Consider the following 17,947-nt stretch of genomic DNA (forward strand, 5'->3'; position numbering starts at 1 on the left):
AAATATTCTTTTACTTTTGTCTGAGCAATCGTCATCTCAACTGAAGTGATGCTGAGCAAGGCAGCAGAACCAAGCCCTTCCTCAGGCCTTGCAGTCCCACAGTGGGTTTAATTTGCCTGGTGTAACACAGGAGCACACAGGGAGAAAGGGGAATTGGCAGGAGCTCCTCAGGTCCATGGGGTGTTTCCTAATTGTGGTGTCTGTTCTCTGACAGCAGCAAGCTGCTTAGTGCTCATTCAGAGGAGAATAACAGAAATCACTTGGATGGCAGTGCTTTACTGCATTGCTAAGCTTTTTTTTTTTTTCCCCTTACTGTGTAAAATTCTGTATTATTGGAAATGAACTACTTATGCTGTCTGCAAAAGATAAAAATGCTCCTAAATGAGTACACTATTGTAGCTATTTTTTTTTTTTTTTAAGGAATGTGCTAAATGGGGTTTGCAGTGCATTTCCCCTGTATTAATGAGCTCAGCTCACATAGCTGCTAACTAAATTGTGTTTTCTGTATGAACAAGGTGGTGCTGTTCATTGGTTTACTTGTGGCACAGCTGAGTAGGGATAGTTTGGAGAACTTTCTGTCAAAGAGAAGGAGATCAGGAGAGGAGTGTACAGGATGCAGAAATCAGGACAGGCATCTTTTCCATTTTTCATTTTCTCTCCTGGCCTCTCCCTTCCCCAGAAATGGCAAGCAGGTTCTGGAATCTCTCTTCTGGCTGGTTTTCCATTACACACAAATGTGTCCTTCCAAATAATGTTGTCAAGGACACAGGAGCCCAGAGGCTGAGATTTGAGTATTTTAAATGATTCAGAGGGGACAAAACTCCAGCTAAGGCAGGGCAGCTCTTCTCCCAGCACCATTCCTCCACCCTGGCTGTGATGCGTGCACTCTGCAGCTTTCACCCTGAAAATGAGAGTCCCTGCTGGGAAAGCTGCATTTGTTTTGGCCTTCAGGGGCTTCCAGCTGTACCTGCAGCCAGCCCTTCCTGCTTCCCTGGGCCCAGGGCACTGCTTGGGTTGAATGCACGACATGCAGAGGCTTAGACATGAGCCAGCTGCAAGAACATGGTGTGTGTCTGTGCAGAAGTGCAGTGTGAGCCCAGGGCCACGCTCTCTGAGTGCCTTTGCTCACAGCCAGAACACTTTTCTAACATCAGAGCAGGGGCAGGGCCGCTGGGAGGAGGAGAAGCTCGCACATCCTGAGCTCTGGCTCCTGCCGAGGCTGAACTTCGGTGACATGGAAGCAGCAGAAGAGCTTGAACAGGGGGTGAGGTGAAAGTCCAGCTTGTCACCTTTCACTGGTGCTGATCTGACATCCCCTCCAGGAAAATGGCCAAAGGGAAGGTTCTCTCATCCAGAATGACCTCAGTGAATCATTTGAAGAAGAAGTTGGAGCTTTCCTCGGTGATGAAGAGAAACTGCATCTCTTTGACGACCTCACCAAAGTGAACCCGGTGACCACCAGGACAGGTGAGCAGCCAGGGAGTGTCTGCTGAGGGATCCCTTTCCCTGCTGCCCACTGACACGTGGCAGCTCCTGCTCTCGCTGCACTAACACCATGAACACAGGAGTTATGCATATTACACCCACATCCCTCTCTTGATCACCTCATCCTTATTAAACCTGATAGGTAACACGCCTGAGACTTTTGCTACAAGCGGGCACAGCAAGAGTCAAACACACTTTGCAAAAGATGCTGACAGAAGGTGTTGCTTTTCAGTTCTGAAATGTCTTCAAGCAAGATACAGAGCCAACCTGTTCTACACAAATGCTGGCTGCAGCCTGGTGGCTTTAAATCCTTTCCAGCCTTTCTCCTGCCTCTACTCACCCGAGCTCATGAGGGAGTACCACGTTGCACTTTGTCCTCAGGTAACCCTTGCGTTTGAAATCACTGTCCTTCTGCAGAGCCCAGGTGTCAGACTGCTCCAAATTCACCTAAGCAAAACACACCCCCAGGATAAACCCCATTTCTAGTGAAGTATTAGTTCTGTTAAAAGAGCTGTGCTGTTTTCAGGTAAACATGAGATGACCCTTGCTATCTATTGCTGCCGAACTGTGTGGTTACTGTACTCTTAAATGTGGATATTCTCTTTCACTGCCAGGATTTAAAACCTCACATCTTTGCAGTGGCCGAGCAAACCTACAGGAATGTCCAAAAGCAGATGGACCCTGTGAACCAGTCCATCATTGTGAGTGGAGAAAGTGGTGCTGGGAAGGTAAGGAAATGCTTTTCTATGACACTGCTGCCGAGTTTTGAACTCTGCCAGTGATTTGTAGTGCAGAGAATGAGCAAAAATGAGTTAAAAACCCCTCTGACACAGCACGTAGCCAATCTGCCCAGCACGACTCTCTTGAAATGTGTGTGAAGCCTTAAGTGATTGCTGCAGTTAAACACACTCTGCTTAATATAGCATCTCTTCGGGTGACATCTGTCACTTCTGGAGGGCTGGGTTTGAATCATTCAGCAGGAATTGCACCTGAGGTAGTGCCTCAGCCTGGTCTGCCAGGGAGCTCGTGTGAGTCTCAGCAAACCCTCTGTAAAGACAGAGCAGCGGATTCAGCTCCTGCCCTGGAACATCCCTGCTCAGAACAATGCTGAGGGGATTTTTAAGCCCAAGAACAAGATGCTTTTCTGAATGTGAGTGACTCAAAATCCATTCACATTCATCCCAAGGCAGTAGCTGTTACTTCTGGCTGAGCTTCCAGATGGTGACACCTCGGTGGAAGTGGCATCCAGCAGAGCACTCCCACTGCAGCAGCGCTGAAATGTGTGTCTGTGGCACAGAGTTTTCCCTCAGCCAGAGCTCTAAACCTGACAGAGTTGCTCCCTTTAGCCTCCTCCCTGCACACTGTGTTTCCAGAAGGCAGCACTGCTCCACTGACACAACTGAGAACATGTTGAGCACAAAGAGCCACTGTCGGATCTCTCTCTTGCAGACCTGGACCTCTCGCTGCCTTATGAAGTTCTATGCCTCTGTTGCTGCCTCAGGTCTCTCCCCAAAAGGCAACGAGACTGTGGAAAGGATAGAGAAGAGAGTGCTGGATTCCAACCCTGTCATGGAAGCATTTGGTAAATGTGGCTTTTTTAACAACAAAATAAAGTAATGGCCACTGTGGGAATTTCCTTTGTTCCCACAACAGTCTAGGCTGTCTCTTGATCCTCTCCTTTAAAACAAATTCCTCAAAATCTGGAGCTGTTTCCAGATCACCCTGAATACCTGTATGTGCTGCACGGCACAGGGGGACCACTCTGATTGTTGTGTGTCTGCCACTGGCAATTTCACAGGGAACGCCTGCACCCTGCGGAATAACAACAGCAGCAGGTTTGGGAAATACATCCAGCTCCAGCTAGACAGGTAAGAATTACTGTAGGAAACCTTACCTGTTGTCTTGTTCCTTTAAATCTTTATTATCTTGTTCCTTTAAAGCTTATTTCTGAAATCCGCCACAGAACATTTTATGTCTTTCCAGCGTATTTTGGTTTACTGCCAACTTAAACTGTTATTATTTTCCTTCTTTTTTTGTTTTCTTTTTCTGCAAGCTCTCACCCTGATCTCTGAAAAAGAGCAATGGAAAAAAAGAGGTGTAGTTAAGAACTCTGAATAAAATATGAACAAAACTGAAGGTGAACTGCAAAGCATTCACAGTCCATTGGTCTCCCATCAGCACAACCCCTCTTGGATTCTGTGAAGAGGTTTTATTGAAATCTTTGCTCTTTTTCCCTCTCTAGATTCCATCATCTGACTGGTGCTTCCATCCAGACTTTCCTTCTGGAGAAAACAAGAGTTGCCTATCAGGCCCCCAATGAAAGAAACTTCCATATTTTTTATCAGGTTTGCCTTCAGTTAATTTTGCTGGGTATTTCTGACACACAGCGGGGACGAAGTCACCGGATTTAGCACAGTTGCAACTTTTAATAATTACCAGTTCCCCTGTCTCCCAGGCTTCCCAAATTAAATCATCTTCCCAGTGTGTTATTCTTCACTGTCTGGGAGCTGTAAACACCAAAGGCAGAATTCAATTTTTACCTTGTTTTCTGTCTCCAGATCACAAAAGGTGCCACTGCAGAGGAGAGGCTGGAGTGGAACCTTCCAGAAGGGGCTGAGTACCGCTGGCTGCCAAATGCTGAAAGAAACTTAGATGGTAAAGATTGCTTTCACTAACTAATTAATTAATCGATCCATTAATAATGGCTGGAACTTTAAAGGGAGGCAGGAAAAAGCACATCCTGCTCAATCCCCTGGTCAGCCAACAGCAGATGTTTTGCAAAGCCACCTGCATTAATGGGATTCTTTTTAAGTTTCACTTGGCACTATGAGGTCTTGAAGCTTCAAATCAGTCACCTGGCTTAAAACAGCTGGTTCTGGCCTGGCAAATTTGCATCTCTGTTTAGAAACTGTCTTGTCTTTGCACGTGCCTCACCTGACAGAGGCAGAAGAAACCAGTGGGTTGCTTCTCCAGCTCGTGTGGGATTTAGCCAAGCAGCACCCAGCTTCCCTGCCTCCACCGGCCATTCCAGGTGGATTGGACGCGCTGAGATGTTCTGCTGGCCCCTGTTTGTGTGCTTGGCTTTTTCAAGAGCACTCTTTGGCTTTTCAGAGGACTGCTTCGAGGTGACCAGAGGGGCAATGTTCCACCTGGGCATCGGCCGTGCCACGCAGAGCAATATTTTCAAGGTCAGCCACACGGCAGGGACACGAGGCTGCTGAGGATGGGGGAATGCGTTCCCAGGGTGGGACTGCTGCTGGAATAAATCCCTGCTCCTCACTGGAGGGCCCTCAGCTCCTCACCAGGCTGCACAGCCAAAGATTAGGTCTGAACTAAAAGTCTGCACCTCTGAGTTTCAGTTTGCCTTGGGGAATTGCAGCATTAAGGACCCACAGAGAAGTTTGGGATCTGTTTGCTGCCTTTTGTGCAGGAAGGTTGAGCTGGCCTGGGGCTGAAGGAAGGCTCAGGGGGCAGCTGTCCTGAAAAAGTCCCTGATTGTATTCCAGGTGTTGTCAGGCCTTCTGCACCTTGGGAATGTTCAATTCTCTAATCCACTGGATGAATCTCAGCCTTGTGAACTGGAAGACAAAACCAAAGGTGAGGCAACAACCATGCCGTGCTCCAGAGCCTCGTTAGTTCAGTGCAGATGCCCAAGGGAAAGGATTAGAGAAAGGAAAGAATGGGGAAAATTCTTTCCTTTATTTAGTTAGTTAATTTAGATTTACTTACTAAATTTATTTAATTATTGACATTTATTAAATTTATTAAAATTTATTAAATCGACCACATTTTCACTTGAGTAATTTTAACTATTACTTTTCACTATTAATTGCTTTTATCTACTAAAAAGTCTAATTACTTTATTAATATCTTAATTTTAAAATTTAATAAATTTGTTTAAACCGTATTGAATTGATTGCATTTCAAATTATTAAATCGAATTTGTTTAATTTAAATTCATTTGATTTCTTCATTTAATTCAGAAAGAATTCCTTATTAAAGGAAAGAACTTGAACAATAACTCTCCTGCTGACAGGAGACAATCAAGGCCATGAGCAACCCAAAATTTAGGTGTGTTTTTGTGAACAAACAAAATCCTAATGCTCCCCTGCCCTGAGAGATAACATCCTTCCCTGATGGGTCAGGGCAACTGGAGCATTACCCAGGGACTTCAGGAGGATTTTTGGCAGAACTGTGGCTCTTGATTGTAATCTTGCTCTGCCATCACAGGGCTGGCAGAAATGTGACCCAGAGGGAGAGCAGGGCTCTTCACAGGAAAGCTTGGAAGTTTTCATGGTAAAAGCCAAAAGCCAGTGACAACAAATCTGTTAAATTGCAGCATAAATAGAGGTTGTTTCATGTCTTTAGGGGGCTTGTGGATCTGGATTTCCTTCAGAGCTGAAAGTGCCCCGAATAGTGAAGTTTCCTGCTACAATTTCACATGCTCTGAACTCAAACTGCTTAATATTCAAAATAGTTTTGAATGCAGCTCAGCTGAGAAAGATCTTAGATGCTTTGTCAGCAAGTACTCCTTCTTCTACACTTCCCTTCTATCCCCAAATCCTTCTGTTCTCTTCCTGGTCATGACTGAGTTGTCTGTCTGTATTTTGAGGTCCCTGCTCAAAAGAGGTGAACAAGTAACAAAGACACACCTAGAGAGAAAAACAACTTTCAGCTTTCTCTGGTATTCCTTCACTTTAAAGAGAGGACCCGAAATTCAAGGGTCACTCTACATCTAAAGTAAGAGTCTGGTTTTGCAAAACTTACTCCCAAGTCTGGGCAGAAAGATCCAAAATCCACATTTATTTGGAGAGCTGGTGGAAGGGGCATTTTTCTACACAGTCTCTAGACCTTCCACACCTTCAGAGGTGTGAGCACAGCAGGTAACCTTGCACTGTTTGTTCTCCTGAACAGAGTTTGTGAAGACCACAGGGGATCTGCTCCAGATTCCCGCAGAGGAGCTCCTGGAATCTTTAAGGATTCGAACAATCACTGCTGGGAAGCAGCAGCAAGTGTTCAAGAAGCCTTGCTCCAGAGCTGAGTGTGAGACCAGGAGGGACTGCCTGGCCAAAGTCATCTATGCCAGGTGGGGATGTGCTAATTCTGGGAGGGGAGCGGGAGGCCAGAGGGATTTACTTGCTGCTGTTCCATGGCAGCACGTCAGAAATCCCTCTTCCTTCCAAGTGACACTGATGGAAGCAGCAGTTATAGAAACAATTCTGATTATTGCAAGCAAGGAGCCTCCAGCTAATCCCACTGTTGCTGTCTGCAGGTTGTTTGAGTGGCTGGTTGTGGTCATAAATGAAAACATCTACACAGATCCCTCAGGGTGGACCAGCTTCATAGGTATGGATATCCCACCCTGGGTTAACTCAGGGGCCAGCAGCCCTCCAAGCTGCTCCAGAACTGAAGCTGCCTGTGCTCCCACATTCCTCCCAGGTTTGTTGGATGTTTATGGGTTTGAAGCCTTCCCCGAAAACAACTTGGAGCAGCTCTGTATTAATTATGCCAACGAGAAACTGCAGCAGCACTTTGTAGCTCACTACCTGAAGGCACAGCAGGTAATACCCCAAATTGAAGATCAAATCTTTGATATCTGATTTAAACCAGCATCCTTTCGTCACTTTAATTGCATTGCTGTGCCTGTGGTCAGATGGAACGTTCAGTCAGTAACGCCACAGAGAGCAGTGGGAGGGAACAGTGGCTTTGTGAACAGGGGAGTGTGGGGCAGCGGGAATGACAGAGCTTTGTCTCTTGGGGACTGGAAATCTGTTCCCAGCTCCGTTGGATCTCTGCCTGTCAGACTGTTTGCTTTTCCTCAAAGAGCTGAACACTTGAGACTAAATTCTTAGGGTAAGTGCAGCCTGGATTGAGATTCTCTTGGAAGCCTCTGCTTACAGCCATGAAGCACAAAATCCCTAAAGAGTGGGGAGCTTCCAGGCTGAGCTTGGTGTGAAGGCAGAGCCCACCAGAACCCTGTCACCTGAACACCTGAGCAGCAAAGAAGCGGGGTTTGCACCCTGCAGTCCCTCCCTGGTCACACACTGCTAATTCCAGCTCTCATCTGAGTGCCCTGCAAGGTGCAGAGTCCCTGCCAGGGCTGCTGCTCTACCCCTCCCCTCCTCAGATCCATTACCAAAATGCTCTTTGCCATTAACTGGAATCAGGGAAATTGTTTTCTTTATGGCACCAGCGTGCTGGCACCTCCTGCCTCACAGCGGGGTTCTGTCAATTTATTCAGGAGATAAGTATTTCTTAGACTGCAATTTGTGCTTCTGCCACTGCCAGGCTGCTTTCCCTGCCTGCCCTGGTCAGCATGCCAGGGGTTAATGGTCAGGGAAGATGGAAAGCAAGTTCAGGCACACAATTGCTTTGCTTGAAACAGCTCCATGACCTCTGTTTATAGCACCCCTCCCACTCGCTGCCTGCCCTCTTACCTCTGCATCTGGCTGTCCCCCAAACCACTTAAATGCCATTAGTGGCTGTGCTGAGCAAGCTTTTGGCTGGAGGCTTTTCAAGTAACTGCCCAGAGCTTGTGCTTGTTAAACACTGCTGACAGTTTGTCCTGTAATTCAGCATAAATATTGTACCAATTATTCCGACCAGTATCTCTCTGCACTTCCTTTCAGATCAGGCTTTGCTTTAAATGGAGCCCAGTTAGTAAAGCCTGGCACACAAAGGCTGTGTGTCCCGGTGCAAGGAAGGAGTTCTGCTTGTTCCTTGTCCTTCAGGGGAGATCTCAGCACAGCCAGGAGAGGCTTTGTGTGACTGTGGCCTTTGTTTGCTCTTAAAGCAGCCTTGCAGCACACTCTGATAAATCCGTGGCGTTCCCAAATCCTCAGACAAATTGTTCCAGCAGGTTCTGATCCACACCCAAAAGCTACCTGGGGTAGAATGTCCTCATGTGGGTTTTATTTTCTCAAGCTTGGTGTTGACCTGGAGCTGAGCTGGGATTAACTCCTCACACCGGACCTGGATCAGCTGCCCAGGGCACAGAGTTCTGAGCTCTGGTGCCCTCTGCTGCAGAATAACCCCTTCCCTCTTCCTTCAGGAAGAATATGCAGCTGAAGGCCTGCAGTGGTCATTCATAAACTACCAGGATAACCAGAACTGCCTTGATCTGATAGAGGGAAATCCTCTCAGCATTTTTTCCTTGCTGAATGAGGTAAGTGTGATCTAAAGCCTTCATTTTTTGGGTCCAGTTTCCTGCCTTTATCCCACACCACCAAAGAAAACACAAACAGTAAATTAATAGAAAACCTGTCAGTTGTAAAATTTCTGCAGGGTTTCAGTCTTAGAAAAATCATGCCACTGCTTCCTCCTGTTCTGAGCTGTCTTTTTCCCCTCTGATCCTGGATGTTCTGATTCAAACATGAAGCCTCAATTACTTCTTTCCCCCTCTTCCTTCTCAATATTTCAGGCCTTGCATACTCAAAGCAGCTCTAAAGGTAAAACTGCTACGATTTGAATTTTAAATGTTGTAGCTTTTAGAGTCAGTTCTTTGGGACAAATCAGAGATGCTGCAACTGTGTGTCCTTTGCAGGAGTGTCGTCTGAACAGACCCTCCAACACTGACCTCTTCCAAACCAGGATTGAGAAAGCCTTGTCCAGTAATCAGTGTTTAAGTCGAGATAAGTTTAGCAAGAAGCCCAACTTTATCATTTCACATTATGCTGGCAAAGTCTGCTATCAGCTGGCAGCGATGGTGGAGAAAAATAAGGTAGGTGTTTGCAGAAAGAGCTGTTTAAAAAAATCTTTAAAGTATCTTACAGACCTAAAGCGATTTAAACCAAAGCACCACTGACAGATGTATTCAGTGCTGGGTACTGGACATACCTTGCTGCAAAGAAATCCTTCAGGCCACATAAAAGTGGGTGATGTTCTCTGAACCACCACTGGCACGAGCTTTGTTGCACCTTTGAGCTGAGGTTGAAGTGAACCGTCACCAAATCAGGGCTTCTTCCATTCCTGGGGGATGCAGGATTGTTAATGGCATCAGGGCTTTTTAATAACTACAAACACAGCATTTAGTTTCCCCCCAAAAATCAGATAAATTTATGGGAATCAAGAGCATGGGCTTAACTATTGAAAGTACTCAAATGTTGGCCATCAGGGAGGAACTGAAATGTGAAATAGTCTGCAGAGAGGGTCCCTTCTCAGCTCTGCCATCCCCAGCAATTACAGCAAGTGCTATGGTTTACTTAGCAATAAAACACCATCTCTCAATTCAAAGGAATATTTCTAATGTCTGCTGCAGTCTGTCCTCAGGGATTAAAGCAGTCCTGAGAGCTGGAGCTCACTCAGGCTGTGGAACAAGAACAGTGTTGGGAGCAGTTGTACATTCGATTGGATTTGCTGAATGTTCAGCCAAACATTGTTTTCTGTTCCTAAATCTGACTATGAACGAATGCACGTCACCAGATTTGAAACTGCAGCTGTGCTCACATCAAATTTAGCACCAGAAATACTGTTCTATCTCTGTATGTGGAATTCTTAGTTATTTTCAGAGGTGCAGGTGCCTGCCAGGTCCAGACGCTGACGGGTCCTGTCCGTTTGCAGGATGCTGTTCCACCAGAACTGGTCCACGTTTTGCAGAACTCAAAGGACCCTTTGCTTCAAAAATTGTTTCCCGTGACAGAAAAGAACCAAAATGACACCAAAACCCAGAACAAAGCAGCTGTTGTTACAGTGGTGTCCAAGTTCAAGGTACGTCCTATGCAGGTTTCTGCTGTAATTTTGGAAACTCTCTGGATTTACCGTCAGCAGTTTGAGGAAGGCATCCACAGAGTAGATTTTTTGCTCGAGCTGTCCTGTAGAAGTGCTCCAGCGCTGAGCCTGTAAAGCCATCCTCGCCAAGAGCAGCTCCATGGGGTGGATGGAAGAGCCCTGAGGAGGAGGAGCCCTGGTGAACCCTGTGTTTGTTTCCTGCAGAGCTCCCTGGAACATCTGATGGAGATTTTGAGCAGAACCACTCCCCATTACATCCGCTGCATCAAGCCCAACGCTGACTGCAAGGCCATGACTTTCAGAAGAGAAGAGGTAACTTTTCCAAAGCCTTTCCCCAGGGCTGTGCACTGGGTTCCTTAGGACCTTGGGTCACTTGCAAAGCTCTTTCCACAGCACATTTTGAAACAGCAATTTCTCCTTTGAGATAAACACCCCTTCAGAGTCACTGAGGTGCTTGGCCAAAGCAGCTCCTAAGCACAGCAGGTCTTCCAGCTGCACCTTGCTCGTTGCTGGGGTGATTTGGGGTGCGGCCCTGGCAGAGATGGGGGTGATCTGAGCATCCCTGGGCACACAAATCCCTTCAAAACAAAACTCTGCTCGCTCCTGGAGTCCAGGAAGCTGAGAAGCTTCGGGAGCAGAGCAGCAGATGCTAAAGCTGTAACTGGAGAACCTCATCTGATGGGCAGTCAAGGCTTTAAACACCTGTGGAGTCTGCTGAGCGTGGAAATACCAACCCTGAGCATGGAAATGCCAGCAGTGGCTTTTCACACCCTGCTGGCTTTGGGCACTGCTGGCTGGGGACGCCCAGGACGGGGCACACAAGGAGCAGCTTCCACAAAAGTCAGCGTTGCCCTAAACCATCTCAATTTGTGCCTCAGGTTCTCAGCCAGCTCCAGGCCTGTGGAATAGTGGAAGCCATCAGCATCAGCGCAGCAGGTTTCCCAGTCAGGTGAGTCCAGCTTCTTCAGCATAATCCATTTCTATAGCAATGGGTGGCATTCAGTTATTCAGAAGAGCTGATAAGCAGGAAGCCCAAATATTTTGTACAAAGAACAATTCCTGCCCAGGCTTTGCTATTGTTACTGGGAAATCTGAATTATGAAATCTGAATTTCTTCAGAAGTTCTGGACTTTCTGGCCTGTTTGACCATTTAGGCATCAGTCTGCTTGCATCCCATGCACTGGATCCAGAAAGCCATTCTGGAATTTCCCCCCTTCAAAGGATGAGTTCTTTACCATACAGTAAAAAGGATCAGTTATTTACAGGAATGACTCTTGCCTGGAATTCACTGCACATTTGTCTCTCAGGATCCCCTTCCAAAGTTTCACTGAGCGCTACGAGCTACTGAGAAAATCCTGGGGCTCCAGTAAAAAGAGAGTGTGGGATAAAAGCAGCTCCCATCCTGCTGAGAAGAAAGGTAAGTTTCTTCAGGTCATCCCTCTGCCATCAAGTGAAATTGTCACTGCACCCATTTGGTATCACACAGATCAGAGAATTACTGTATCCACCACTGTTCTCAAAATACTTCCTTAACCTAACACCAGCCTGAGTTTCTAATTTGCTTAACACTTAAAATCTTGCCCCTCGCTGCTGGTTTTCTGTGTTCCTCCTGGGTGGAACAGTCACAGTTACAGTGGTGTCTGGGCTTCCCCTCACCCAATATAATTTGATTTAGAGTTGATTCTTTAGTAGATTTGAAAACCACTTACCTTTTGCCTTATCTTCCTTCTCCTTCCTTTCTTCCCCCCCCCCCCTTGTTTCCTTGCTGAATCACTGACCTTCCAGCTTACCTGGACTCTGCTGCTTCTCCCACCTTTTGCAAACTTCTCTTTTTCTAAGCAAGAGTGAGGATGGACTCTTAACAAACACAATCCAGCCTACAGGTAAATGCCTTTGCTGTGAGCTCCTGAAAGGAGGAGCTCCTCAGGTGGTTACATTTAACACTGAAGGTCACTGCAGCCCCTCTCTGTGCCCCAGATGGATCCCCTCCTCACCCCGTGGGTCTGTTCAACAAGCTGCAGCTGTGGGAAGCAGGACCAGCCTGCTCAGATGAGGGAAATAGGTGGAAATTCACCCTGTGGAAATGGGGTGAAGTGAGGAAGTGCAGGCTGGAGAATTACTTACACGCTGGATCTTTCCCCCTCGATTACAAACCCATTAACTGCAAAGCCTCTTTGTGATAGGTTCTCAGTCCTTTTTATCTTGAGGGGGTAATAAGCTGCAAACAAAGCAGAACAATTGCCCAAACGCGGGGATAAGCTTTTGGTTCCCTTATCAACCATCAGAGCCACCAGATGTCTTCCTGTGAGCAAGAATTGCTTCTATTTGCTCTCAGGACCTTAAAATGCTCTCATCTCCTCAGAAACATTTACAGCAGAAAAGCAAACAGTATCCAGGATGGAATGATGCAAAACCCATCCAGCCCTGTGCATGCAGGAGCTCCTGCAACAATCTCTCGTTCCAGGTCTGAATTAAGTCCGTCTCTATCTCCAAAGAGATTTGTCTGGCTGACCTGTTTGTAATGCACAGAATTGTGCACTGTGTCCCAGAAATGGCTTTAATAACCTGTAATTGCTGCCATAAATTCCTGCTCAGTACAGGACCCCGTAGCTGCTCCCAATGCCCCATGACAGCTGTACAATTGTGGAGAATTTGTTTCCCCTTCCTGCACTTTTCAGTACATTAAGGCTACAGTTCCCTGCCTTTTGTTCTTTGCTCCCACAGCTTTGAGTTTGGAGTATTTAATGTGATTTTCTTGGGACTGAGCTGCTCAGTCTGTTCTCAATTGCACTGCTGCTGCTTTCACGTGCTTCCATGCAGAATGCTGGGAATGGGAGAACCCCTGAGCCCTCCCTGTTGTAGTCTGGATCTACCCCAAATGACAGTTTTACCTGTGGAGAACAGAGGTGACAGCAGATGAGAGGGCAGCACCCAAGCACAGCCCAGTTAAAACACCCCACACCGGTTTCCTGGTGGCTGGCACCTGGTGGAATCCCTGCTGTCACATTCTAGCCCTGAACACAGCCAGATCAAGTGCTCTCAGCCATCTCCTCCTCCTCCCCTCTTGCTGCAGGTGTTTCCCCTCTAAATGGCCAAGAAATCTCAGTGCAAAGACAATTCCCTGGCCCTGATCTCCAGATTTTGTGACGCCTCCTCTTCCTCCTTGCTTCATTTCCAGGTGAGACTCCAGTGCTGGATGATGACAAAGCACCACGTGCTGCTGTTCTGGAGATCCTTCAGGATGCTGTTAGGGGACAAACCCCTGCTCAGGAAACGGGGAATGGAGCAGAAATCCCCTTGGTCTACTGTGGCAAAACCAAAGTGTTCCTGGCCAATTCCATGGTAAGTGCTGTTCCCTGGCTGATGGCTCTGGAGTGCTCCTGCCTCGGGGCCATTCTGCCACAGATGGTGGAGGCAAAACTGCCAAGCCAGCGTGCCAAAACTGGGCATTTTCCTTCCAATTGTTTGACTCAATCAAGCACCCATCAGCACCCAGCTCTGCAGGGCACTCTGTGTCATGGCCTCTGTGTTGGACAAGGAGCTGCACTGGAATTGTCAGGGTTCCAGTGAAGATGACAGCTTTCCTTAGCTCCAGGTGGCAGATTTGGCTGCTCCAACTGCTACACAGCTTCCTTGGGAAAGAGAAGGAGACAAAGGCACTTCTGCCAAGTCTGCAGGATGCAGCCCCTTCAGTGGAGCTGGGGATGAACCTGCTGCTGCTGGGACTTTGGGAGACTCCACTTTCCTCCCCACAGAACTTCCATTTTCATTTCACATTACCTAAAAAGCACTGATGAAGTGCTGTCCCCTCCCAAAGCTAATCCAGCAGTCATGGACACAGGGATGAGGCTGAGGCCCCCTCAAACACCAAGGGGCTGTAAAACAGGGGAGAGTTGTGAGCACAGTTGCACCCCTAACTCCAGGCTCCTGTTCCCCACTGCAGCTGGAGCTCCTGGAAGCCAGGAGAACAGAGGTGTTAAATGAGAAGGCATTTTGCATCCAGTGCTGCTGGAGAAGATTTAAAGAGAAGAAAACAGCAAAGGAGAAACGCTCTGCAACTCTCATCCAAGCAGGTGACTTGCTAAGGGTGGGGCTGACAGAACACAGCGAGGGACGTTCCCAGTCACACTGGGGGACTGCAGTGGCACGAGTGCCTGAGTGCCGTCCCTCACAGCGCGTGCAAGAGCTCTGAGATCCCCTGCCTCAGGCTTGTCTCTGTTCAATCCTCAGCTGTTCGCTCCTGGCTAGCCAAGAATCGCTTCCGGAGGATGCGCAGGGCTGCCGGTGTCATCCAGCGTGGCTGGAGGAGATGGAAAGTGAGTATGGGGGACAGGACAGCACTGACAGGGAGCCTGAGGAGGAGCAGTAACTCTGGGAGCTGCAAACCCTGTGCTCCAGAAAACTCTTCTCCAGCGGAAGAGCGGATGTCACTTCCCAAACCTAACCCAGCAGTTGTAGGACACTGGAATGGGGCCGTGCTCCCCTGCACAGCTGTTTCTGCTTCATCCTGCAGAACAAACCCAGTCCTTACCTGCATGGACACGGGGCTGTGCTGTCCTTCCAGATTCCCTCTTTTTCAGACTCCCTGTTTTGCAATCCTAAGTTGTGTCTGGGACATTTGAGAACGTTGTTGTTCTGTGTCTTTTGTAGGTGAAAGCCGCGTTGGCAGCAGCTGAGCTGGACGAGGGGGAAGGAAAGGAGCTCCCAGCTCCTGGAGCTACCTTGGCCAAACCTCCCTGTTCTTTGGACACAACGTGGCCTCTGCAGGCAATTGTCCAGTTCTGGCCCCTGGGCCTGGTGCTGGCTGCTGCCCCCGTCAGTGCCACGGGGCCCCGGCGGGCGCTGGCGCTGCTCAGCTGCCTCAGGGGGCTGCAGGAGGGCTCCAGGGGGGCCCTGGGCTGTGGCATCGCCTCCATCAGAGCCCTCCCACAGGTACCCACCCACCCCTCCCTCCTGCCTGCAGCACCTGGAGCTGCCACCAGCCTGGGAAGGGGCTGGGGTAGCATTTCCCACCAGCCACAGGCACTGGCTCCCCTCAGAATCTGCAGTTCCAAATCACCTTTGGGTCTGGGGGAGAAAACATTTCTGTGTTAGCATCAAATTCTGTGCGCAGGAACTGCCACAGCTACTGCAACCTGTGCCAGGCTCAGTGCTGAGCACTCCATCCTCCAGAGTCTGAGCTGGTTTAGGTTCAGTTCACAGCACTGGCATCGTTGGTAGCGACCATTTCTCTTAAATCCGTTTGTAGCGGGCTCCTCTGGAGGAGTTCCTCTGTCCCCATCCACCAGTGGTTTCATCTACTCAAGAACTAAACGTGAGTAACAAAATCAGCCGCACTTCTGGCTGAAAACTCTCCCCTTCTTGTCCTTGCAGGGCTCTGTCAGGTTCCACTGCAGGAAGTCCCCCCTGCATTTCGCCAACGTCAGCCCCCGCACGGAGGCGTTTTCCATCACGGGCTTCAACCAGATCCTGCTGGACAGAAAGGAACTCGTGCCCACATAGCTGTGCCCCCCTGGCCTTGGCCTCCAGGGAGGGCTCTCTGCAAGCTGCTGCTTCCAAATCAACGTCCACTTCTGCTGCTACCTCAGAGCTTCCACGGCGCTGCCTCGTAGGCCCAAGGTGATGGGACGGAACACACATCGTAACACACATGAAATTAAATCTGGAGTGTGTAGGGGCAGCTCCTCCTCCCCCACACGTTACAGGAAATGTCAGCACTAGGGAACAAATCAATTCACACAGATCAGGTGCTTGAAGCAATGAATACTTGAACTGAATGCTGCTGGCACTGCCTGCACGAGCCAGAGGCTGCTCGTGAGAGAGCAGATAATGCAGATAAATATTCCTGATTCCCGCTGGATTCTCAGAGGTGCAACCGTCCTGGCTGACCACGAGTGTGCCCAAGGGAGTGAGGAGCAGCCAGCTGCAGCACTAAGGGCAGATGTCTCAGGGAAGAGCAAGACTGGGCTCTTGCTTTTATCTACAGAACCAAAATTTGTGATCTCTCACAGCTGCCAGGCGCCTGCAGAGCTCCCCAAACGGCACCACCCTGCCCAGGGCTGCTCTGTACCCTCCCTCTGCTGCTCGTGGATCTTGAAAATGTTCAGCTGCTCTGTGTATGTCATTTAAAATAAACTGCTCAATGCCTTGTCAAGGTGTCTGACCCTTCCCAACAGCCCTCAGTGAACAAAAACATTTCAGAGTACTGGTGGGTTAAAATAAATGCAGATGTATTTAATATTGTCACCGTGAAGCGACATTTCACGGGGCTGCCAGCATTTCTGTGCCAACAGAAGGAATTCCAGAGAGGGTCAGGTTCGACCCCAGGATGTAAAAACGCGTCCCAGCACAAGCCTGCCCCTGCCTGTCAGCTCTGACCTGAGATCAGAGCACTGACACCACGGGCAAAGCGGCCGAGACACGGAGGAGCAGCTCTGGCTGCTGGCAAACCTCCAAAAATAAAAACCTCAAGGACGAAACAAAAAAAAAAAAAAACAACCCCAAACGTTCCTCCAGCAGCTCACTCGGGGAGGACGTTCTCCTTCTCGGGAGGCTCCACGATGCTCAGGCAGCAGTCTGCAAACTCCACGAACAGCGGCTCCTGCATGAACTTCCTCATGAGGGAGCTTTTGTCCCGAGCCTGCTCCAGGGTGAGCAGCAGCTGCCGCAGGTGCGGGTTCAGCAGCAAATCCCTCAGCTCCTCCGATTCTCCTGTCACGGGGTAAAAAAACCAGAGCTACACCGTGCAGACAAACCTTCACTGGGACAAACGCAGCTTTTAGCGCTTCCAGGCCGGGGCTAACGCTCCGTGCCGAGCTGATCCCCCGAGTTACCCAGGAGTTTGAGTTTCTGCGGCGGGACGCGGTCCTGCTCGTCCTCCTCGCTCAGGATGTCGTCCAGGGCCCAGGGGCCGCGCTCGGGGCCCGGGGGGGAGCCCTGCCCGGCCGCCCCCGGCTCCTGCCGGGGCTGGGGCACGCAGCGCTCTGCGGACACACCGCGTCAGCCCCGGGCCGGGCCCCGGCCCTCCCGACCCCGGGCCCGTACTCACCGCGGTGGGTCCGGCAGCACGGCACGGAGCAGCTGCGGGAGAACGGCGTCAGAAGGGAGCGGAACGGCGGGAGAGGGGAGAGCACGGCGGGACACCGACCGGCCCCGCACCGCCCGCCGCTCCCGCAGCGCGGCCTCAGCCCCGCGCTCCCTCCTCCCCTCGGCCCCGCGGAAAGCGGTCCCGGGCCGTGCCCCCCGCCCCTCCCCGCCCGCCCCTCGCTCACTAGGCGGTGCCGCAGCGCGGACAGCGGTACCGGGCCGCTCCCCGCGCCCCGCACTCCGCGCACGGCCCCGGGACCCGCATGGCCGCGCTCGGCGCTTCCGCTTCCGCCTCGGCCAGGGCCGCTAATCCACCGCCGAGCGCCGCCAGCCAGGCGCGCTTAATCCACCGCCGAGCGCAGCCCTACCCGGGCGTTTTCTCGAGATATGCACAGATCTTGCAATTAATAAACAAATGTGGAGAGATATAGGGACATAGAGACATAGAGAGATAGCTCTGTATATGGGGAAAGAAGGAGGGAGTGGAGAGAGAGATGTGTATATCGAGATAGGGATAGAGGTGTAGGTACGGGCATATATAGAATATATATATAGGTGGAGATATGGATATGTACTCTATGGATATAATAGGGAAATATATATATGTATATATATAGAGAGAGGGAGATGATGAAATAACAACAAATCA

At 49.5% G+C, this 17,947-nt stretch overlaps 2 protein-coding genes and 1 long non-coding RNA gene across 7 annotated transcripts in view; 1 reads left to right on the top strand and 2 right to left on the bottom strand.

Moving 5' to 3' along the window:
* Positions 1 to 16,417, top strand: part of MYO19 (myosin XIX) — a 25,113-nt gene extending 8,696 nt beyond the window's left edge. The window contains exons 3-25 of one of the 5 annotated variants that reach the window (XM_040082864.2): positions 1,323 to 1,467; positions 1,718 to 1,866; positions 2,100 to 2,213; positions 2,935 to 3,067; positions 3,284 to 3,353; positions 3,728 to 3,830; positions 4,044 to 4,140; positions 4,597 to 4,673; positions 4,992 to 5,082; positions 6,400 to 6,571; positions 6,758 to 6,831; positions 6,925 to 7,046; positions 8,537 to 8,650; positions 9,029 to 9,205; positions 10,045 to 10,191; positions 10,417 to 10,524; positions 11,091 to 11,161; positions 11,520 to 11,629; positions 13,391 to 13,554; positions 14,156 to 14,285; positions 14,443 to 14,528; positions 14,863 to 15,144; positions 15,586 to 16,414. In XM_040082864.2, the coding sequence (XP_039938798.1) occupies positions 1,323 to 1,467; positions 1,718 to 1,866; positions 2,100 to 2,213; positions 2,935 to 3,067; positions 3,284 to 3,353; positions 3,728 to 3,830; positions 4,044 to 4,140; positions 4,597 to 4,673; positions 4,992 to 5,082; positions 6,400 to 6,571; positions 6,758 to 6,831; positions 6,925 to 7,046; positions 8,537 to 8,650; positions 9,029 to 9,205; positions 10,045 to 10,191; positions 10,417 to 10,524; positions 11,091 to 11,161; positions 11,520 to 11,629; positions 13,391 to 13,554; positions 14,156 to 14,285; positions 14,443 to 14,528; positions 14,863 to 15,144; positions 15,586 to 15,714 (2,865 nt within the window). In that variant the 3' untranslated portion in view covers positions 15,715 to 16,414. Of the gene's footprint in view, positions 1 to 1,322; positions 1,468 to 1,717; positions 1,867 to 2,099; positions 2,214 to 2,934; positions 3,068 to 3,283; positions 3,354 to 3,727; positions 3,831 to 4,043; positions 4,141 to 4,596; positions 4,674 to 4,991; positions 5,083 to 6,399; positions 6,572 to 6,757; positions 7,047 to 8,536; positions 8,651 to 8,905; positions 8,934 to 9,028; positions 9,206 to 10,044; positions 10,192 to 10,416; positions 10,525 to 11,090; positions 11,162 to 11,519; positions 11,630 to 11,997; positions 12,096 to 13,390; positions 13,555 to 14,155; positions 14,286 to 14,442; positions 14,529 to 14,862; positions 15,145 to 15,585 lie in introns of those variants that run through there. The other 4 variants (XM_040082862.2, XM_040082861.2, XM_040082865.2 and 1 more) reach the window with 4 other exon arrangements.
* On the bottom strand, positions 418 to 12,137 carry LOC120761548 (uncharacterized). Its single transcript, XR_005703674.2, has 7 exons — positions 12,003 to 12,137; positions 9,322 to 9,453; positions 4,420 to 5,063; positions 4,026 to 4,132; positions 3,380 to 3,553; positions 3,216 to 3,297; positions 418 to 3,010 (listed from the first exon to the last, which is right to left on the bottom strand). It is a non-coding gene; the product is annotated as an uncharacterized LOC120761548 (long non-coding RNA).
* An 8-nt stretch (positions 16,418 to 16,425) lies between the features above and the next one.
* Positions 16,426 to 17,568, bottom strand: ZNHIT3 (zinc finger HIT-type containing 3). Its single transcript, XM_040082873.2, has 4 exons — positions 17,484 to 17,568; positions 17,261 to 17,292; positions 17,046 to 17,195; positions 16,426 to 16,923 (listed from the first exon to the last, which is right to left on the bottom strand). Exons 1-4 carry the CDS (start codon positions 17,561 to 17,563, stop codon positions 16,733 to 16,735), a joined length of 453 nt encoding a protein of 150 aa, XP_039938807.1. The 5' UTR covers positions 17,564 to 17,568; the 3' UTR covers positions 16,426 to 16,732.
* Positions 17,569 to 17,947: the final 379 nt, after the last annotated feature.

This window comes from Hirundo rustica, chromosome 19, assembly GCF_015227805.2.
Source record: "Hirundo rustica isolate bHirRus1 chromosome 19, bHirRus1.pri.v3, whole genome shotgun sequence".
In the NCBI taxonomy this organism is placed as follows: domain Eukaryota; kingdom Metazoa; phylum Chordata; class Aves; order Passeriformes; family Hirundinidae; genus Hirundo; species Hirundo rustica.

Bases quoted from the DNA above. Each gene is read 5' to 3' on its own strand.
- ZNHIT3 (XM_040082873.2), bottom strand. From the start codon at position 17,563: ATGCGGGTCCCGGGGCCGTGCGCGGAGTGCGGGGCGCGGGGAGCGGCC. The intron at 17,196-17,260 runs GTGAGTACGGGC...GTGTGTCCGCAG, and splicing joins GTGCTGCCGGACCCACCGCG to AGCGCTGCGTGCCCCAGCCC. The intron at 16,924-17,045 runs GTAACTCGGGGG...ACCCCGTGACAG, and splicing joins GCAGAAACTCAAACTCCTGG to GAGAATCGGAGGAGCTGAGG.